Source organism: Phocoena sinus, chromosome 13, assembly GCF_008692025.1.
Source record: "Phocoena sinus isolate mPhoSin1 chromosome 13, mPhoSin1.pri, whole genome shotgun sequence".
NCBI lineage: Eukaryota > Metazoa > Chordata > Mammalia > Artiodactyla > Phocoenidae > Phocoena > Phocoena sinus.
In genome coordinates, this window is record NC_045775.1 from 21,928,050 (window position 1) to 21,945,623 (window position 17,574).

Here is a 17,574-nt window from a genome sequence, read left to right on the forward strand (position 1 = left end):
GTCTTTAGTGCTGAGAGATTCCTTTAAAGACATGATTGGAATCACTGTCAAACTAATTGGTCTTTAGTTTTAAGGATTTTCCTTCTCTCCCAATTCCCCCTTTTAATATTAAGGCTGAATTTAGGTATATCCAGTTTTATGGTACCATTTCTGATCTAAGAATTTTTAAAATTTTGTTCATTGGCTCAGCTAATACTTGAGATATAGTTCTTCTGAGTGTAGAAGTTTAAATTCATTTAAAATAGCTAGGTAGTTTGAATTTATAGTATATTTAAAACTTCTCATTTAATGTTATTGATTCTCCATTCTTTAAACCTACTGCTGCTACATTTGCCCCAGTTTATTTTGATATACTATTGAGTAATTTGTAAGCATTAGGGCAGTGATTATGGACGTAGGGGAAGTAAAGAAACTGAGAATCCTGTAACAAGGCAAGGTGGACAATTAGAGGTTAAGCTTGCAGCTGACCAGCCCTAGGGAGGGCCTAGTGGAAGCAGGAGCCGAGACTCTAGAAGTTAAAATATAGGCATGTGAGTTAGTTCCTGGTCTAGAAACAGGGCATAAAGGTGAGTCTTGCAGGGTGAAACATATTTGAGCATGGCATGCTGGTTCAGGAATATGTTAAAGGACAGCTTGCTAATGGAATACAAATCCAGACCAAGAATTTGGGTGACAAACACGGGACCCTAGCAGAAAGAAAGCAGTTTGGTTTTGAGCCAAGATTTTTTGAATCAGGGACTGTAATCGTTTCCTATTGCTGCTGTAACAAATTGCCACAAACTTGGTAGCTTAAAACAACACAAATTTATTATCTTACAGTTCTGGTGGTCAGAAGTTCGAAACGGGTCTCCCTGGACTAAAATCAAATTATCGTCCAGGCTGCGTTCCTTCTGGAGGCTCTAGCGGGGACTCGTTCAGGGCACTGAAGAAACTGGCTGATGTGCTTCAGAGATATTATCTTTGAGAAATTATGGGGAAGGTCCTAGGGATTGTAGAAAGCAAAAACATTCTGGAGGTTTTTGAAAGAAATTACACTCAGGTCTTTAGGTGGATGATTTGCAGACACTTAAATAAGAATGCAGTAGTCAATTGGAACAACAGCTGGGTAACTAAGAAACAGTCATGGCAAACTTACTTTATCCTTCTAAGGAAGGTGAATATTATTGACTTAGATTATCTAATTTTCAGTAAAGCATTCAGTTGTTCTCCCTTAGTATTCTACTGATTGTGGGCTCCTTTCTTAGTTGTCTGAATCTATGGAAGAGCTCCTCATAAAAGATTGGCTATACCTTTTGTCAGCCATCAGGTGTTTGTGGAATGTCACAGGGCTTCTCCTTTGACCCCGTTTCATTGTTTTATTAGGTTATTGAAAGGCATGCTTTTCAGTTTTTCTGATAACACAGAGCTTGAAAAGATAATTATTATGAAGAACTACAGAATCAATATTTAAAATTATTTTTATAGTTATATGCACTGGAATGCTGCACCATACCTATAAGATATAATTTAGTAGGGCTAAGCCGGTATAGGACTGATATGGAAAGTCTGCTATGCTAGTTTGAGTAAAAAAAAGCAGTCCTGGCTTTTGCTCTTGAAGGTGTTAGAATCCAGTTAAGTCTCAACACATATTTGTAAAAAATGAAATAGCAATGCTGAACAGATTATCTCAGATGGAATGGACTGCCTGTACATGAATTCAGAAGAAGAGCCAATCACTGAGAAACAGAGTGACTAAGGAAAGCCTTCACTGATGAACCAGAACTGACCTAGGTCCTAAAGGAAGGTGGACATAGACAGCACTATAGGAAGAGGAGATCAGGGGGTTATATGGTTGCAGAAAAACTTAGAGGCATAGCATACGTGGGGCACAAGAATTATAAGCATACATATGACTGTTTTACTGATTAGTAAATCATATCTATTATGTCTTTTTGGACTATTGAAGCAAGAGGACATTTTAATATGAAAGAAATTGATATAGGAAATAAAATATGAAGATTAATATATTCTCTAAATAAAATATTATGAGTCAATTTGTTCTTCCTGGGCTAAATGTGAATCCATGTATTTTGATTCTCCTGATTCCACTAGTCCATCTGATAAATATTTTCTGTAATGAATCCAAGACTGTGCATAATTATTGAATACCTTTGGATTACAACATCCTGTGTTCATTTGAGAGGATGGTGACTTTTTGTTTTCGTCTTTGCATCACGGAGTTTTTCTTTCTGGAACATGTGTTTACATTCTTAACCTTCCATTTCTGCTCTAAAAGTAAGAGGCTTTTAAAAACCTGAGATGCCTCTTCCATTTTACTGTCAGCTGGCAAAAGGAAAAATTTAAAAACCATGTAGTAGAAAGAGGGAGAGGGCTCTGATCTCTCGTCAGCCTTCTGACAAGCATATTAACTTGAAATACACTGCTGCCTCCACACCACTGCAGTCACTCTTCTTTTTCCTCCCCAATTTCCAGTTAGAGGATTTCAGCAAGTGCACATTTGAAAGTAAACATTAAAAAAAAAAAAAAAGCAAAAAACCAACACAAACTCTTTATTAATTCTTTACCATGGTCTTTTTATGAAGTCATCTCTCTTACTGCTTTGTCCATCTCCTTTAGTAAGTAGAGTTTTGAAGATTGTATTCTTAGTCTATGCTGGTTTTATAATTTTTAGTAAACACCAATTTTTTTTTTAGTTGGGAGAAAACAGATGATACATTGGGATGCAAGCTTACCTGTTCAGAATGAACAATTCTAATGTACCTGCATGATCAGAATCATTTTAAAAAGATATATTAAAATATTTAATTTTAAAAGATATATTAATTAGTTATAGATTCACAAGAAGTTGCAAAATAGTACAGAGAGGCCTTGTATACCCTAACCTGGTTTCTCCCAGTGGTTATTTTTTACATAACCAAGAGATTGACATTGGTACAATGTATGTGTATGCCATTTTATCACACGAGTAATTTCCTGTAACTACCACTGCAATCAAGATACAGATTACCACAAAGATCTTCCTCCTGCTACTTCTTTGAACAGAGTTATTAAGTTTAGAATTTTAATTTCAATGAATGTCACAATGTAAGCTATAGGTGTTAAAATTGTTTTGCTACAACATATCAAAATAAAGGTACATTATAAGTTTTCTCAATGGGTAAAACCTAAGGTCTCACTTTACATTGTATCTGTCAACTGCCTTGTCAGCATTTCCTGCATGTGTCTGTTATAGCTAAAGAACCACAGTCTGTTAATGGTAACAGAGTGCAGTAAGCAAATTTGTGAATTTTTCTTTGGCCTTTTTTTTTTCTGTGGTACGCGGGCCTCTCACTGTTGTGGCCTGTCCCGTTGCGGAGCACAGGCTCCGGACGCACAGGCCCAGCGGCCATGGCTCACGGGCCCAGCCACTCCGCGGCATGTGGGATCTTCCCGGACCGGGGCACGAACCCGTGTCCCCTGCATCGGCAGGCGGACTCTCAACCACTGCGCCGCCAGGGAAGCCCCTGGCTTTTGTTTTAATTCCCAGAACTCAAAGTTAGTTTATCATCCCTAATATTTTGATTAAAGGCATTTGTCTTTCCTGTCGTGAAACGAAGGTTTTGAGATGTTCTAAAGCCACATATTTTACATATTAAGGATCACCAGTGGGTGACCTGTGAGATAAAACATTTTCTTAGAAACCGATTTTTTCCTTTTGTGGGCATTTTCTTAATAATGATAACATGTTGGAGAATGTGAAACAATTCCCCTTTTTTGTTGTACTTGACCACAAATCCCAGTAAGATTTTCAAAATTTATGGTTTATAAATTAAAATCTGGCAACATTTAAAAATATGAAAGGAGCCATTTCATGATAGCTCCTCATTTGAGTTAATGACTTGATGCTTCTGTCACCCCATCTTGCTGTGATATTACATTTGAAGGGAAAGTATATGAGCACTGTTAAAAGATAAACTGAGACATATTAAAATTTTTAAGAGTTTATTTGAGCAAACACTGATGCAGGGTGGTTAGGACCGTTCTACTGATAAGAGTTACAGGCAAGGCTTTTACAGAGAGGAGTTGGACGCAAAGCAAGGAAATTGATTGACTAGAGCTGAAGTGGTTGCATTTTTTGGGAAAAACTAGTTGGCTGTTTGGGATTGGCTGTTCTTCTTAACCTTGAGCCATTTACAGGAATTGATTCTGGCTTAAGTTGACTACCAAGGCATTAGAGCCGCCTCATTCTTATGGCCTCATTGCTTGATTACTTTTAGAGCAGTGTGCTTAGAGTGTAAGCTCCTCTAGGGCAGAGGCCATCTAGAAATGTGTTGGAGAGAGAAGTGATCTGGGAGGTGGGAGCTTTGGATTCTAATTCTATCATTAGTTGTATTTAAAAAATATTTATTTATTTATTTTGGCTGTGCTGGGTCTTAGTTGCGGCATGCATGCGGGATCTAGTTCCCCAACCAGGGATCAAACCTGGGCCCCTTGCATTGGGAGTACGGAGTCTTACCCACTGGACCTTGCATTGGGAGTACGGAGTCTTACCCACTGGACCACCAGGGAAGCCCCTGTCATTAGTTTTTGTGTGTGTGTGACTAAAGCTTTTCCCTGTGTCACTTTGCTGGAGATAACTACTCTGTCACCCCAACCTTGACACAAAGATTAAATTAGATCCCCTGTGTGCGAAGCAAACAAAATTAAGCAAACGGTGGAGTTGTGTAATACAGAGTATTATTGTTATCATTATTAGCCTTCTTTTGTATATACTTGAAGTAACTTATTATAGTAGTTGCTCAGTAAATTGTAGTTCAGTGATTGTTCCTGTCTTATCTCTGAAACTGCTGTTAATCATAAAGTACCATATGTGGACCAGTGGAAGTTGATATCACCAAGGTGCAGATTAAGTATGGAAAACAAGGGGAAAGGGAGAGTTACTTTTTAAGAAGGAGAGTGTTGCTTATCTTTCCAGGAGTAGTTTTGGTGGGGTTCTGAGGTTGGGGGAACAGATTTCAGGGTATTAGCAAGGGAAGTGGTGAAGACAAAGTAAAGGCAGTAAGTTCAGATGGTATTTGGAGGAAGAAGGAAAAAACATATTAGCTGCAAGAGGCACGGGTCCCATGTTCATTCCCACTAACCAGGTGACATTTACCAACCTTCCTGTCAGGAGTGTTCCAGGTTCATAGCATTTGGTAGCTCAGGTAGCTCTTCAGGTATTTGTGACAGGGAGTAACTAACTTAACATAGGAATTAATGTTAATGGAAAAGTATCTTGAACTGTGCTGTCCAAAACAGGAACCCCTGACTGTACATAAGTGACTGTTGAGCACTTGAAGTGTGGCTGGTCTGAATTGAGATGCATGCAAGTGTGAAATACACAGCAGCGTTCAAAGAATTGGCACAAAAAATGATCTTGTTAATAATTTTTTAATGTTGATAGCATGTGGAAATGATAATATTCTGGATATATTGGGACATATTATTAAAATTAATTTCACCTGTTTTTCTTTATCTTTTTATTTTATTTTTTAAAAAGATTTATTTATTGTTTATTTATTTAATGTTTACTTCTGGCTATGTCGGGTCTTAGTTGTGGCACGCGGTATCTTCATTCAGGCGTGCGGGATCTTTCTTCATGGCACACGGGTTTTCTCTCCTCTAGTTGTGGCGTGCAGGCTCCAGGGTACGTGGGCTCTGTAGTTTGCAGCACATAGGCTCTCTAGTTGTGGCACGTGAGCTCAGTAGTTGTGGCGTGCGGGCTTAGTTGGGATCTTATTTCCCTGACCAGGGATCGAGCCCAGGCCACTGCTGCATTGGAAGGCAGATCCTTTACCACTGGGCCACCAGGGAAGTCCCTCTTTATCTTTTTACATGTGGCTGTTAGAAAATGTTAAATAATCTCCAATGGCATATGTATATATGGCTCACATTTGTGTATTGCATTCCTTCTCTCTATCTCTCTGTCTCTTGGGCAGCACTGGTCTAGAATGGTGGGAGAGGAGGGCGAGAGTGCTCAGAGAGGGATCAGAATAGCTGGAGGGGGTCTGGAAGTGGATGGCCTTTTCACCGCTGGCCACGAGGATGGTGTAGGTGTTCAGTGACACCAGTCAGCCACAGGGAGCAGGGGATACAGGGGGCTTCTCATCATCTCCCTTTAATTTATGCTACTTGGGAGTTATGCTCTGATGGCATTTGACCTGTGGCAGGGATAAACTTGTGGCTCTCCTTTGGAAGGAGTGTAGCATGGTGGTCAAATCTATAATAGTCACTTCTTGGAACTGTCCAGATTTGTTTGTTTGTTTTTGTTTTTAACCACATGGAACTATTATGAGTTGAGCATTATTTAAAATAAATGATCCCATGGCAGAGGCTCTCACAATTTTACTGTTTGCGTAATGGAATTTGTTATATTGGATTTTGACCTGTATGTCAGTAGGAGTACTTAGGATCTTGGTCACAGTAGTTTATACCTCAGTTTTTTAGTTTATTCACTAAAAGTAGTGTGTTTGTGTGTGTGTATATACCTAAATTGCTTTATATCTCCAGACATTTAAAGTAAACATGATAGCTTTTCCAATCTTACTGACTTTTAAAAGGGCCTTTATTACTGTTTTTTTTTTTTTTTTTTTTAATATAAGACAAGCATCAGTAGAAAATTCAAGTTTCCTTTAGCAGCCAGACCAGTCAAGTGGAAAAGACCTGGTTTTATGGAAACATTATGAAACACAGAGGGAATCCTTTGCCTGCACCTCACACAGCAGCATGTGAGGGAGGGCTGGAATGGTGCCGCTTACTTGCATTTGTGAAGCCACTTGTTTGTTCTGAGTCTTGGGTGCTCCATTTTCGATGGTATTTAGTTGTTGGGAGCACCCCTTGCAAAATTTCCTCAGCGTGAGGAGAACCTACGAGTCTCTCCAAAGGACCAGCTGAGTCTACTTTTTAAAGCCTTCTCTCCACGTAGTAAAAGGAAAAAGATGAAGAATCTTGTATTTGATGTGTTCTGTAAGAAAACCCCTCATACTTTTTTAGGACTTTTGGGTAATGTACATATAACCCAACCCTGCCTCCCCCGAAGAGTTTCCTAGTTTTTCAGTTAGTTTTAATGAATTTATGCTAACATTAACTTTTTCACTGTAAAAACTGTGGAAATAGTGTTGATTAGATCAGGAGGCACCTAAGCCAAACAGAGTTCTTGCTTGGGATTTTGGAGTTAGTTCTGAGAGTGAGATTGGTCTTGTTATGGGTAGCTGGTCTGTAACATGTAACTCTAGGACCATTTTTTTCTCATATTATTTAGTCAAAAGAATCAGAAAGTGGTAAATAGAAAGTAAGATGAAGCACAGAGAGAGCAGAGATAAGAGACAGAGAGAAAATTCTGGGGGCATTAGAGTCCTTTAAACTGAGGCTGGGCTGCTTCTTTTTTTTTTAACATCTTTATTGGAGTATAATTGCTTTACACTGGTGTGTTAGTTTCTGCTGTATAACAAAGTGAATCAGCTGTATGTATACATACATCCCCACATCTCCTCCCTCTTGCTTCTCCCTCCCACCCTCCCTATCCCACCCCTCTAGGTGTGGGCTGCTTTTTTAATCTTAGATTCCCTGAGATACTGCATATCTTTTAAATAAATTCTCTTTTATTTGCTCAAGTTAGTTTGAATTAGAATTCTGTCACCTGAAACTAAGAGTCTTAACTTAGTTACCTCCGCATCCTGTAAATATCTCTCTCCAAACATCATACTGTAATATTTTGTTTGTCTAATCAAGATAGACAGACTGTATTTTGTTGGTCTTAAGATCTCCATTACCCAGCCTGGGACTTGGCATGGTAGGTGCTCAATAAATGTTTGTTGAATGAGTGCATGAATTATGATCATCTCATTATATACACTTTTAATTTTACTTTTCAAATCCCTTAAAATTTCTTTGAGTGGGTAATATGTTCATAGTGTTCAAAAATCAAAATGTATTAAAAGATATATAGTGAAAGGTCTCCCTCCCATCATTGCCTTGTGTCCACCCAAATCAAACCACCTTCCTTTGCTTCTCCCACCTCAGATAAGCACTGGTGTAGCTTTTACCTATTGTAGTTTTTCAGAGTTTCTTTATGCACATATAAGCAAATGGTAACATATAGTACATACTTTTTATGCAAATGGTAACATATATACTCTGTTTTGCACCTTACTTTTGACTTAATATAGCTCAGAGATTTTTTTCCGTATGAGCGTTCCTTTAAAAAAATAATTGTATATTATTACACTGAATAATTGAACCATAATTTATTTAATTTGAATTCTGTTGTTGGGCATTAAAGTTGTTTTGAATCTTTCGCTGTTACAAGTAAGACTGGAATAAATAATCTTGTACATGTCACTTTGCAGGTGTTCCAGTATGTCTGTAAGATAAATAACTAGAAGTGGAATTGCTGGATCAAAGATTATGTGTGTTTATAATTTTATCACCAGAATGCCCTCATAATGTTTATACCAGTTTATTAACCCAGCAGCAATATATGAGAGTGGCTGTTTCTCCACAGCAGTGCCAATCATAAATCAAACATATTTGCAGGTTTCTGTCAGGTTCCACTTTGCATAATGACTGGGTAGCTCCTATTAGACTAATCCATCCACAGATATAAAGCCATGTGCCTCAGGGCACTGGAGAGTGATCAAAAGCAGCAGATACTAGATGGGGGTTGATACTTAGAAGGGAAAGCAGAGCTTATGGGACAAAATCCAAATGTTTAACATGCGTGAAAGAAAGCAGGAAAATATTTGATTAAATAATGCCCAGATATTTCCAAATACGGTGGAAGACATACATTTACAGATTCAAGAATCTCAACAAACCCCAACCAAGACAAATGCAAGGAAAAAACAAGGCACATCATAGTCAAAATACTGAAAACCAAACATAAGGAGAAAATTTTAAGTGACCACAGAAAATAACACTTTATATGTAGGTGAAAATTATTTGTGTCACCACTAACTGTTCACCAAAAACAATGGAGGTGAGAAGACAGTGCAGTGATATCTTTAAAATGCTGATAGATTTCTGCCAATCTGTTTGGTGGAAAATGATGTTCAATTTAGTTTTAATTTGTATATTTTTTGATATGAATGAGGTTTAGAATATTTTCATATGTTTAAGAGTTATTTGTATTTCTTTTCTGTTTATCCTTTCCTGTTATTCTCTTGGGCTTTAAATCTCTTTTTCATTAAGAGCATTAGCTCTTTGTGATGGAGTTGAAAATATACTTTCCTCAGTTTGCCAGTTGTCTTTTAACATTGCTGATGGTGTTTTTTTGCCATCCAGAAAATTTTTCTATTCAGGTAGTCAAGTTTATCTATCTTTTCCTTTGTGGCTTTTGAATTAGAAAGTCATTCTCCACTGCACGGTTTTATAAAGACATTCGTCAATGTTTGCTTCTTTACAGTTTTAGTTTTTACACTGAAATTCTTAATCCACTTGGACTTTTTCCTTATATATGGTGTGAAATATGGATCTAAGTTTTGTTTATTCCTTTATGGCTCCAGTTGTCCCACAGTATCAATCATGCACTGAATCTTTTTGGGCTTATTTCTGGACTTACTTCCTGTTCCATTAGTCTGTCTGTTGATTTAACACCAGTACTATGCTGCTGTAATTACTGTGTGTTTATATGATGCTTTGTTATCTGGGGTGACTAGCCTCCTCTCATTGCTTTTCTTCTTCACAGTTTTCCTGGCTGGTATTAATTGTCTATTTTTCCACATGGTCTTTTGACTCGGCTTTTTAAAGTTCCCTCAAGTCATGAGCCCCAAAGCCTGAACAGGCCAGGTCTTCTTGAAAATGCTCTCAGAGCACTCTGCCCTTTCATGGATAGTATTTTTCACAGGTTGTAATTTATAGGAGTGTTATTTTGGATTAATGTCTGACTCACTCACTAGACCGTAAGCTCCAGGAGGGAGGGCAGGGATCGTGTCTCTTTTACTCACTATATTTGCAGTGCCTCGTATCTGCAGGGCCTGGCAGATTTTAGGCTCTTAATCTACAGTAATGAATGGATGAATACATTTTAAGTCTTAAGGTTGAGTTCTGACTCTTTATTACTCTCTCAATGACTGCAGGCAGGTTTCTTGACTAAGCCTCAGTTTTCTCATTTCTAAAATAGGTATAAATGAATTATATCTGCTGAACAGGGTTTGGGAATAATTAAATGATATATCTTAGAAAACATTTTTGTGAAGTGTGAGATGTTCTAATCAGACTAACTTTGGCTTTCCTTCTCACATGTGGTAGATAATTATGTGTTTAACAAGGAGCATCCTCCAGATTTAGGCTATTGGTTGTCAGAGTCTATTTAAAGAATCATCCCTACCAGGCTCTCCAGCTAAAGTTATAGCCACTGTTGAGTATTTCTTAGCTTTTAGCTACCTAAGCAGTAAGAGCAGTCAGTTTCAGATGACAGCTTGCTTGTTGACAGCGAACAGTCTCTAAGAAAGGAAATGAAATTTCCCTTTGCAGAGCAACCTGGGTTTGGAATCCATTCCGCACAAGATGTCTACCTGTCACTTTTGAAAGGAAAAGAGAACTATGCCACAGCTGCTATTACCAGAAGAAAAGCTGAGACTTAATAAATTGCCAAAACTCCATGTTGTTATTTTAAGTTACTTGCCAAGGTACTATAACTTGAAAAAGGAACGATGCACATATTTATTGCTAATGCTGGGAAAATTGCCATTAAGGCAGTTGGCAGAACGGCTGACATTTTAACAGTCATAGGTCAGATAATCTTCTACATCTATCCAAGAGAAGATTTGACCAAGGATTGATAAAAAGAAAATCAAACGATTATGTTGACTTGGCTACATCTAAATGGCTCATTTTCGGCTTACAGGAAAGATTGCTATGGAAGCAATCTTTGACGTTGCAACAGAGTGGCAGTAAATTGCTTGAATAACTGTTGGAACTTCAAATTTAAAAACAAAGGAAGGGTCACTGTCTGAGGGAGAACTCCAGGAGGATTTTTCACTTGTCTTTTGCTCCTCATACGATGTTTATGGCTCAGATTTTACATTAAGGCATGTTTTAAATCACCATTTACTCAGTTTTACAAAAAAAGATTAGCTTATAGGTCACAAGGAAAATCAGTGGCAGAACTGAAAACTGAATTCTAGAACGTAAGTCTCCAACATTTCCAATGCTGTTAGAAACAAGTACTAAGTTTTCTTTATTCTCTCAAAGGCAAAATAAAGAATGTATAGTAGGCTTGAAAGTTGGAGATGATAAAGCACTTTTTATGGTTTCTAGTAGACCAAATTCTTTTCACACTCTAAGTTCTTTTATTTTGAATTTAGTTGTGTAAATCAGCCCATTGCTGATAAACACAAATTAATATTAGTCCTGAGATCAGCATTTCTCTTATTACAAATTTAGCTGTATAAATCAGTCTTTTGCCAATAAACATAAATTTATATTAGTTCTAGGATCAACATTTTGAGAAGGGATAAAGTAGGGATTGTCTGAGCATTTTTAAAAGAATGTTGGTCTAAAATAGCCAGTAGAATAAAAATACATTGTACAAACTAAAATAGGGCAAAAGAGCTACAGTGCAGTGCATGGACTAAAATAACTAGCAGTTCAAATGAGTCCAAGTGCTAAATATGTAATTATCTTTCCGGCTACCTTATATGTACAAGAGCTGTTTTAATTTTTTAAATCTCACATTTCACTCCTTTTGTTGTTGTTTTCAAAAATACACATTTGTTTGTGTATTTTTCACATCTTTGCTCAATTGTTACCTTGTCAGACTCCTCTGTGAAGGAGCTAAATCCCTACCATTTGAGACTTTTGAGCAAAGGAGGAACATAATCTGATGAGTGTGTTGAAAAGACCTCTCTGCCTGTGGTGATGGGAATCAACTGCAAGTGAGCAAGGGCAGAAGCAGTTAGGGGTAGTTGCAGTCATCCAGGCTGGAGATAATAATGGCTCAGATCAGGTGGTTGTGGAGGGGGTGAGAAGTGGCTGGACTGAGGATAGAAATTGACAGTGGAGTCAGTAGGATTTGCTGCCATTTGGAATGTGGAAGCAAGAGAAAGATAGGAATCAAGGATGACGCTTAAGTTTGTGGCCTGAGAGACAGAAAGAATGAAATTGCCATTCACTGAAATGAGGAATAAATATCAAAGGAAAAGCACAAAATCAGGATTTTGGTTTTCATCGTGGTAGTTGGATAAATGAAACCCAAATTAGGAAGAGGTCTGGGATGGAGATAAAATAGTTGGGAATCATCAGCATATAAATGGTATTTCAAGTCAAGAACCTGGATGAGCTCACCTGGGGGAGTGTAGATAAAGAAAAGAGGTCTTGGGGTTAAGCGCTGTACACTTCAGCGTTTAGAGGTTGGGGAGACCAGAGGGAGGGCCAGTGGAGAAGCAGAGAAGAGCCAAGAGAGACTGGGATCCTGGAAGTCAAGTAAAGAATGTTCCAGGAAAAAAGTGATCAGCTATGTCGGAATGCGGCTGATAGAACAGTAATAAGATGAGGACTGAGAAATGACCATTGGATTTGGCAATGGTGTGGTCATTGGTGACCTTGATGAGCTGTTTTGGTAGAGAGGGTAGAGAGGTGTGGAGGAAAGGATGACTGGGAGAGGGTTCTGGAGAGAATAATAAAAGAGGAAATGTAGACCTCGAATATAGACTAATTCTTTACAGGAGATTATTTTGTAAAGTAGAACAGAGAAATGAGATGGGACCTGAAGAGGGAGATGAAGTCAAGAAAGACCTTTTTAATGATGTTTGCATGCTGATGGGAGTGAGTGGGTAAACAGGAAAAAAATAGAGAATATAGGAGAAGGAATGGAGGCAATTGTTGGGAACGTGTATTCTTTTGTGAGTGTTCCTCCCTCTATAGTACTGTGTGCAGCACTAAAGGAAGCCGTTTCTGTTCTTCTTCCCAAACTCCTACTGAGCTAGATGCTCCTCTTATAAGTTCCCATATAACTCTGTTGCTCCTATACTTAACCCTTTCAAAGTATGACTTCTTGTACTTAGGGCCAAAGAATCAACACTTCACAGGATATGTTAGTCCCCTAGGAGCTTAACATTACACTAAAACCACATCTTTCTAGCAATTTTGGACTATAACAGAAGGTAAGAATTTTATTAGGATCTTTCACAAACCTCCTCCCGGCCACGATGACGAGCTGTTTATAGATCCTTAAGTAGCTCTTAACTATTCTCTCAAGTGTTGAGTTGCAAGTAGCCTGCACGACTGGGGTTCCGTACTATGTCAAGAATGATTCTGAGGTTTCTGGTCTGAGAGACTGAAAGAATGGAATTACCATTTACTGAAATGAGGAACAAATATCAAAGGAAGAGCACAGCCGCTCAGCTCTCAGGAGTATCGCTGTTTCTCACCGTTGGCATTCCTGGTGACCCAGTGACTGCTGGGACCTCAGCTTTGATTCTGTCCATTTGGTTCTCTCTTTTCTGCCTTTTCTGTCATGGGGTTAGGCTTGTGGTGATGAAGAAGTGTTCTGTCCTTAGCCAGAGGTTGATGTAAGTTAAAAGATGTTGTAAGCAGTAAAACAACACACAACTATGCAGATTGTACTTAGCATTTTTATCTTTCGAGCTCAAGGTTTATATTTCTGTTTGCATTTTCAAGGTTATAGGGCCAGGACCTTGAAGCCAGTTGCTTGGGTGTTTGTAGAGAGGAGTGGTGGCTCTTGTGGAATCTTCTGTAAGAGGTGTGCATGCCTCCTTACGTGCGTTCATCCACCCACCCATAAAAACTATTTGTAAATGCCTGCCATGTTTAAAGATGCGTTAGGGAGGTTTAGGGTGCTCATTTTTTTAAGGCGGGTAGACAGTGGAGATTCAGGGAGCTGTCTAGTGGTCCATAATGTGAAAAAGGTGGAGACCCACTCTTTAGAGTAGCTCTAGATCATCCTCAGAGTTCTTTATTCAAACAGAATTTCATAATGAAACCCAAGATGTCAAAATCCCAAGCTGCACTGCAGGCTTGCTGTCAGAGAGGCTGGAAGACTCAGGACCCCACCAGCTCAGCACCCCTCTTTGTTGCCTTTGCAGAGGTTTCTTAGAACCCCTAGGTGTCTGCATAGCCCAGTTGGAAAAACCCCTCCTCTAGACTATGCCAAAGTTTTTTAAAAAAATGTGATTCCTTAGCCTTTCCCATCATAAAAAAGAAAAAATATTGTTATGATTTCCCATCGTCATAAATTGAGAGGGAAACTTTTTTCTTTTACATGAGTTTTCTCTCTTAGAAAAAAATAGAAGCTATTTTTTAAGCTTAGTTAAATGTTTTAAATCACCAAACCTCTGCACGTCTTTCCTATAGAGACTAGTGCATGGAAAGAATTACTGAAAAATTTTAGTTGATGATCATGATATTAGCAGATTGTCAAGTGGTTAGAGTCTTATTTGGGGTACCCACTGATGTACTGCTTCATATGCATGGGTCGAAGTTTGACCTTTGTTTTTACTTCCAGACATACTGTAAAGGATGGTGATTTATGTCATTAGCTTATGGGTTATAAATATTAGTGAAGTGGTCTGAATGCTTTAGTAAAATCAGATGAATCGAATGGGCAGGTCTGTGCCTATTGTTTGGATTAAAAAAAAATCACACATTCATATATTCTTTTCATCCTTTTAAAAAACAAAAAGGTAATACTACTGCATTATAATTCTATTGCACATTTAAAATGCAGATTTTAAAAATTCTAATTGTGCTTTTTAGTAACTAATAATTTAATAGTGCTTTTTGCTCCTCCCCTACTTTTTCAACCTTCTTTTCTTGCTTGATGTTAGGAAACCCAAATTGAAGATACCTGCAGTTCAAACAGGTTGAACTTGTGGCCTTGGCTGTAATTGTCACTTCACAATCTATTTTTTATTTTAATCTTATTATTAAACCTTTTTGTTCCCTGCAGACTGGTGAATTTTCAGCTCGTTTCCTTTTGAAGTTGCCAGTGGATTTCAGCAATATTCCCACATACCTGCTCAAGGTAAAAGTGTGTGATTATCAGTGTGAGAATGTAAATGAGCTTTTTAAGTCATTGTTTAACTCTGAATGTGTGCATGGTTTGCCAGCATTTTGTTCAGATGATGAATTCTATTAAAAAATATATTACCTGAAGATCCACTGAGTTACTGTTACCTAAAAGCTAAAATAGTAGCCCTAAAAATCATTTCAAAATGGATTTTTCCTTATAAGACAAAATTAGTAAAAGCAAATTAAACATTGGAAAAAAAACCTGCCTTTGGTTAATAATCTTTTGGGGATGAAAGACTCTCTTAGAAATTATCTTAACATGCATTCTGTCTTTGAGTAGGATTGCGTATTAACTATGCTGTGCTAAAGGAGGTTTCATTTTCTTTATTTATGTCGCAGTTGATCCCGGGTACCTTGAAAGTTGGACTGTCCTGGAGAGACCTAGAATTGAGTTAGGCCAGTGTATATGGCATTCTTTAAAATATGATGCAGGCAACTTGTGGCTTGGGTGCAGCTACTTTGGGAAGGGGTCTGCAAAATGCTTTGTAGAGGAAATCCAGATCCACACTAGGCTGTGGTTAGTGTGAAAAAAAGCCTAAATGGACCAGGGAACCAGCAAGTTCTGAATAGGAAGCCTTAAGACAAAGGCCTAAGTTTATCATAGATGTAGATTTGGGTCGTGATTTAAGGTATCGCCTCAGCCATCTTCCGCCTATGGTGATATAGCTTTGCTCTAATGTAAGAAAAATTTCTGCCTTCCAAATTTGATGTTGTTCAGAGAGTTAATGGTATTTATTACAGTGTAGTGAGAAGATAAAAATCCTTGTGCAAGTGTTCCTGCATATTATAGTAGTCATAAATAACATTAGATCTTAATCTTGATAATGACTGGAAATACAGTATAGTCTGGAATATAAACTATAGACCATAGGAAAGATTAGGGAACACTTTTTTTTTTTTTAAACATTCTATCTAAGGGACTTATTAGTTTCTTTTCCCCTAAGTAGAACATGGGATTTTTGTGCCTCATTAAACTTTCATTTTTAGTTTCTAGTTGACTGTTTTCCCACTGTGTATCCAAGAGTTGTGACCTGTGATTACCAAGCATAATTAATTTGGTTTTTAGCAATTACTTTGCTCTATTAGAATAGCAAGCAGTCCTCTTTGGAAACTCTTAGATCACAGACTCATTGACCTCTATATGTCCACGTAAAACTCTATTTCTGCTCATTTAAAACAAAATTCAGTAGTATATGAGAGTATATTATTCATATAATCACTTTAATCCATAATTTACAGTTATAGTTCCTTGTTTTGATCTGTTGGGCCTTTTCAGTTTGAATGGTTGTCCTGTTTGTTTGAACTTAGTGTTGTCTCTGCTCATGTTCTTGAAGGCCAAAGGAAAAAACATACTTCTTGGATCATAATCTATGTATTTTTTCCTCTTCAAAACCAAATTTCCATATTTTCTATTCTAAGACTTCTAACTTGATTTCTATTCTAACTTCTAACTTCTAACTGTTTTGCCCTAACTTTCCTTGCCAGTCAGATAGGAAAAAGGTGGAACCTATTTGGCAGAATTGGGAACCTCTTTGGCAGAATTGGAAAGCATTTTTCCCTTCCCAAAGTACAATGAAGTGATTTTTCTACTATAGATTAAATGCCTACCTTGCAGCACTAATGTCTTTCTGGATCTTTAGTTCCTGCAGAGAGTAAAAAATACAACAAGGATAAAAAAAAGAGAAACTCTTATATAACACAAAACAACGGCAAAAAAATACCTACCTGCATACCAGAAGTAATCCAGAATACCTACTGAGGGTGTTAAGATCTAAGTTCCTAAAGTTGTTGTATCATAATATTGGGACATTTGGCTATATGCTTAAAACTAAGTTTGCATTAGGAACTGTTCTACATGTTATTTGCATTTGGATGCTCCTGATCTGATTACCTGCCTGCTGTCTGATAGTCTAAGTCCAAAAGTAACTTCGTCAAACTCCTAGGGTTAGGATACTCTTCACAACATCCATGTAGTTTTGCCTCACCATCTCAAAGAAATGAAAGGTAAAGTAGAACTCTTAAGTATTGAGATATCATGGAGTTTGACTACATATCCTACCAATTTGCGACCGTGAAATTTTATCACCCTATGATGAAGCCATCATTCACTCATAAGTTTATATTTCCAAGTGTACATGTTTTATCCACCAATGAAATTTTTTGATGTTAGAATGAAAAATCCATTAAGTATTCAGTGATATGATTTTGCCTTATACTATACTCCAAGCATATATGGTTCTTTTTTTTTTGGCTGCGTTGGGTCTTTGTTGCTGCGTGTGGGCTTTCTCTAGTTGTGGTGAGTGGGGACTGCTCTTCATTGTAGTGCATGGGCTTCTTGTTTCGGTGGCTTCTCCTGTTGCGGAGCACGGGCTCTAGACGTGATGGCTTCAATAGTTGTGGCACGTGGGCTCACTACTTGTGGCTCGCGGGCTCTAGAGCACAGGCTCAGTAGTTGTGGCACACAGGCTTAGTTGCTTCGCAGCATGTGGGATCTTCCCGGACCAGGGCTCGAACCCGTGTCCCCTG

General features: G+C 38.0%; 1 protein-coding gene across 9 annotated transcripts in view; it reads left to right on the forward strand.

Moving 5' to 3' along the window:
- The window catches only part of BABAM2 (BRISC and BRCA1 A complex member 2), a 451,346-nt gene that overhangs the window by 135,232 nt on the left and 298,540 nt on the right, over nucleotides 1-17,574 (forward strand). For all 9 annotated transcript variants that reach the window (XR_004352840.1, XM_032652850.1, XM_032652849.1 and 6 more), the window contains one exon: nucleotides 14,927-15,001. Coding sequence is in view for 8 of the 9 variants with exons in the window: in XM_032652850.1 (XP_032508741.1) it covers nucleotides 14,927-15,001 (75 nt within the window). In the remaining variant the exon portion in view is untranslated. The remainder of the gene's footprint in view (nucleotides 1-14,926; nucleotides 15,002-17,574) is intronic.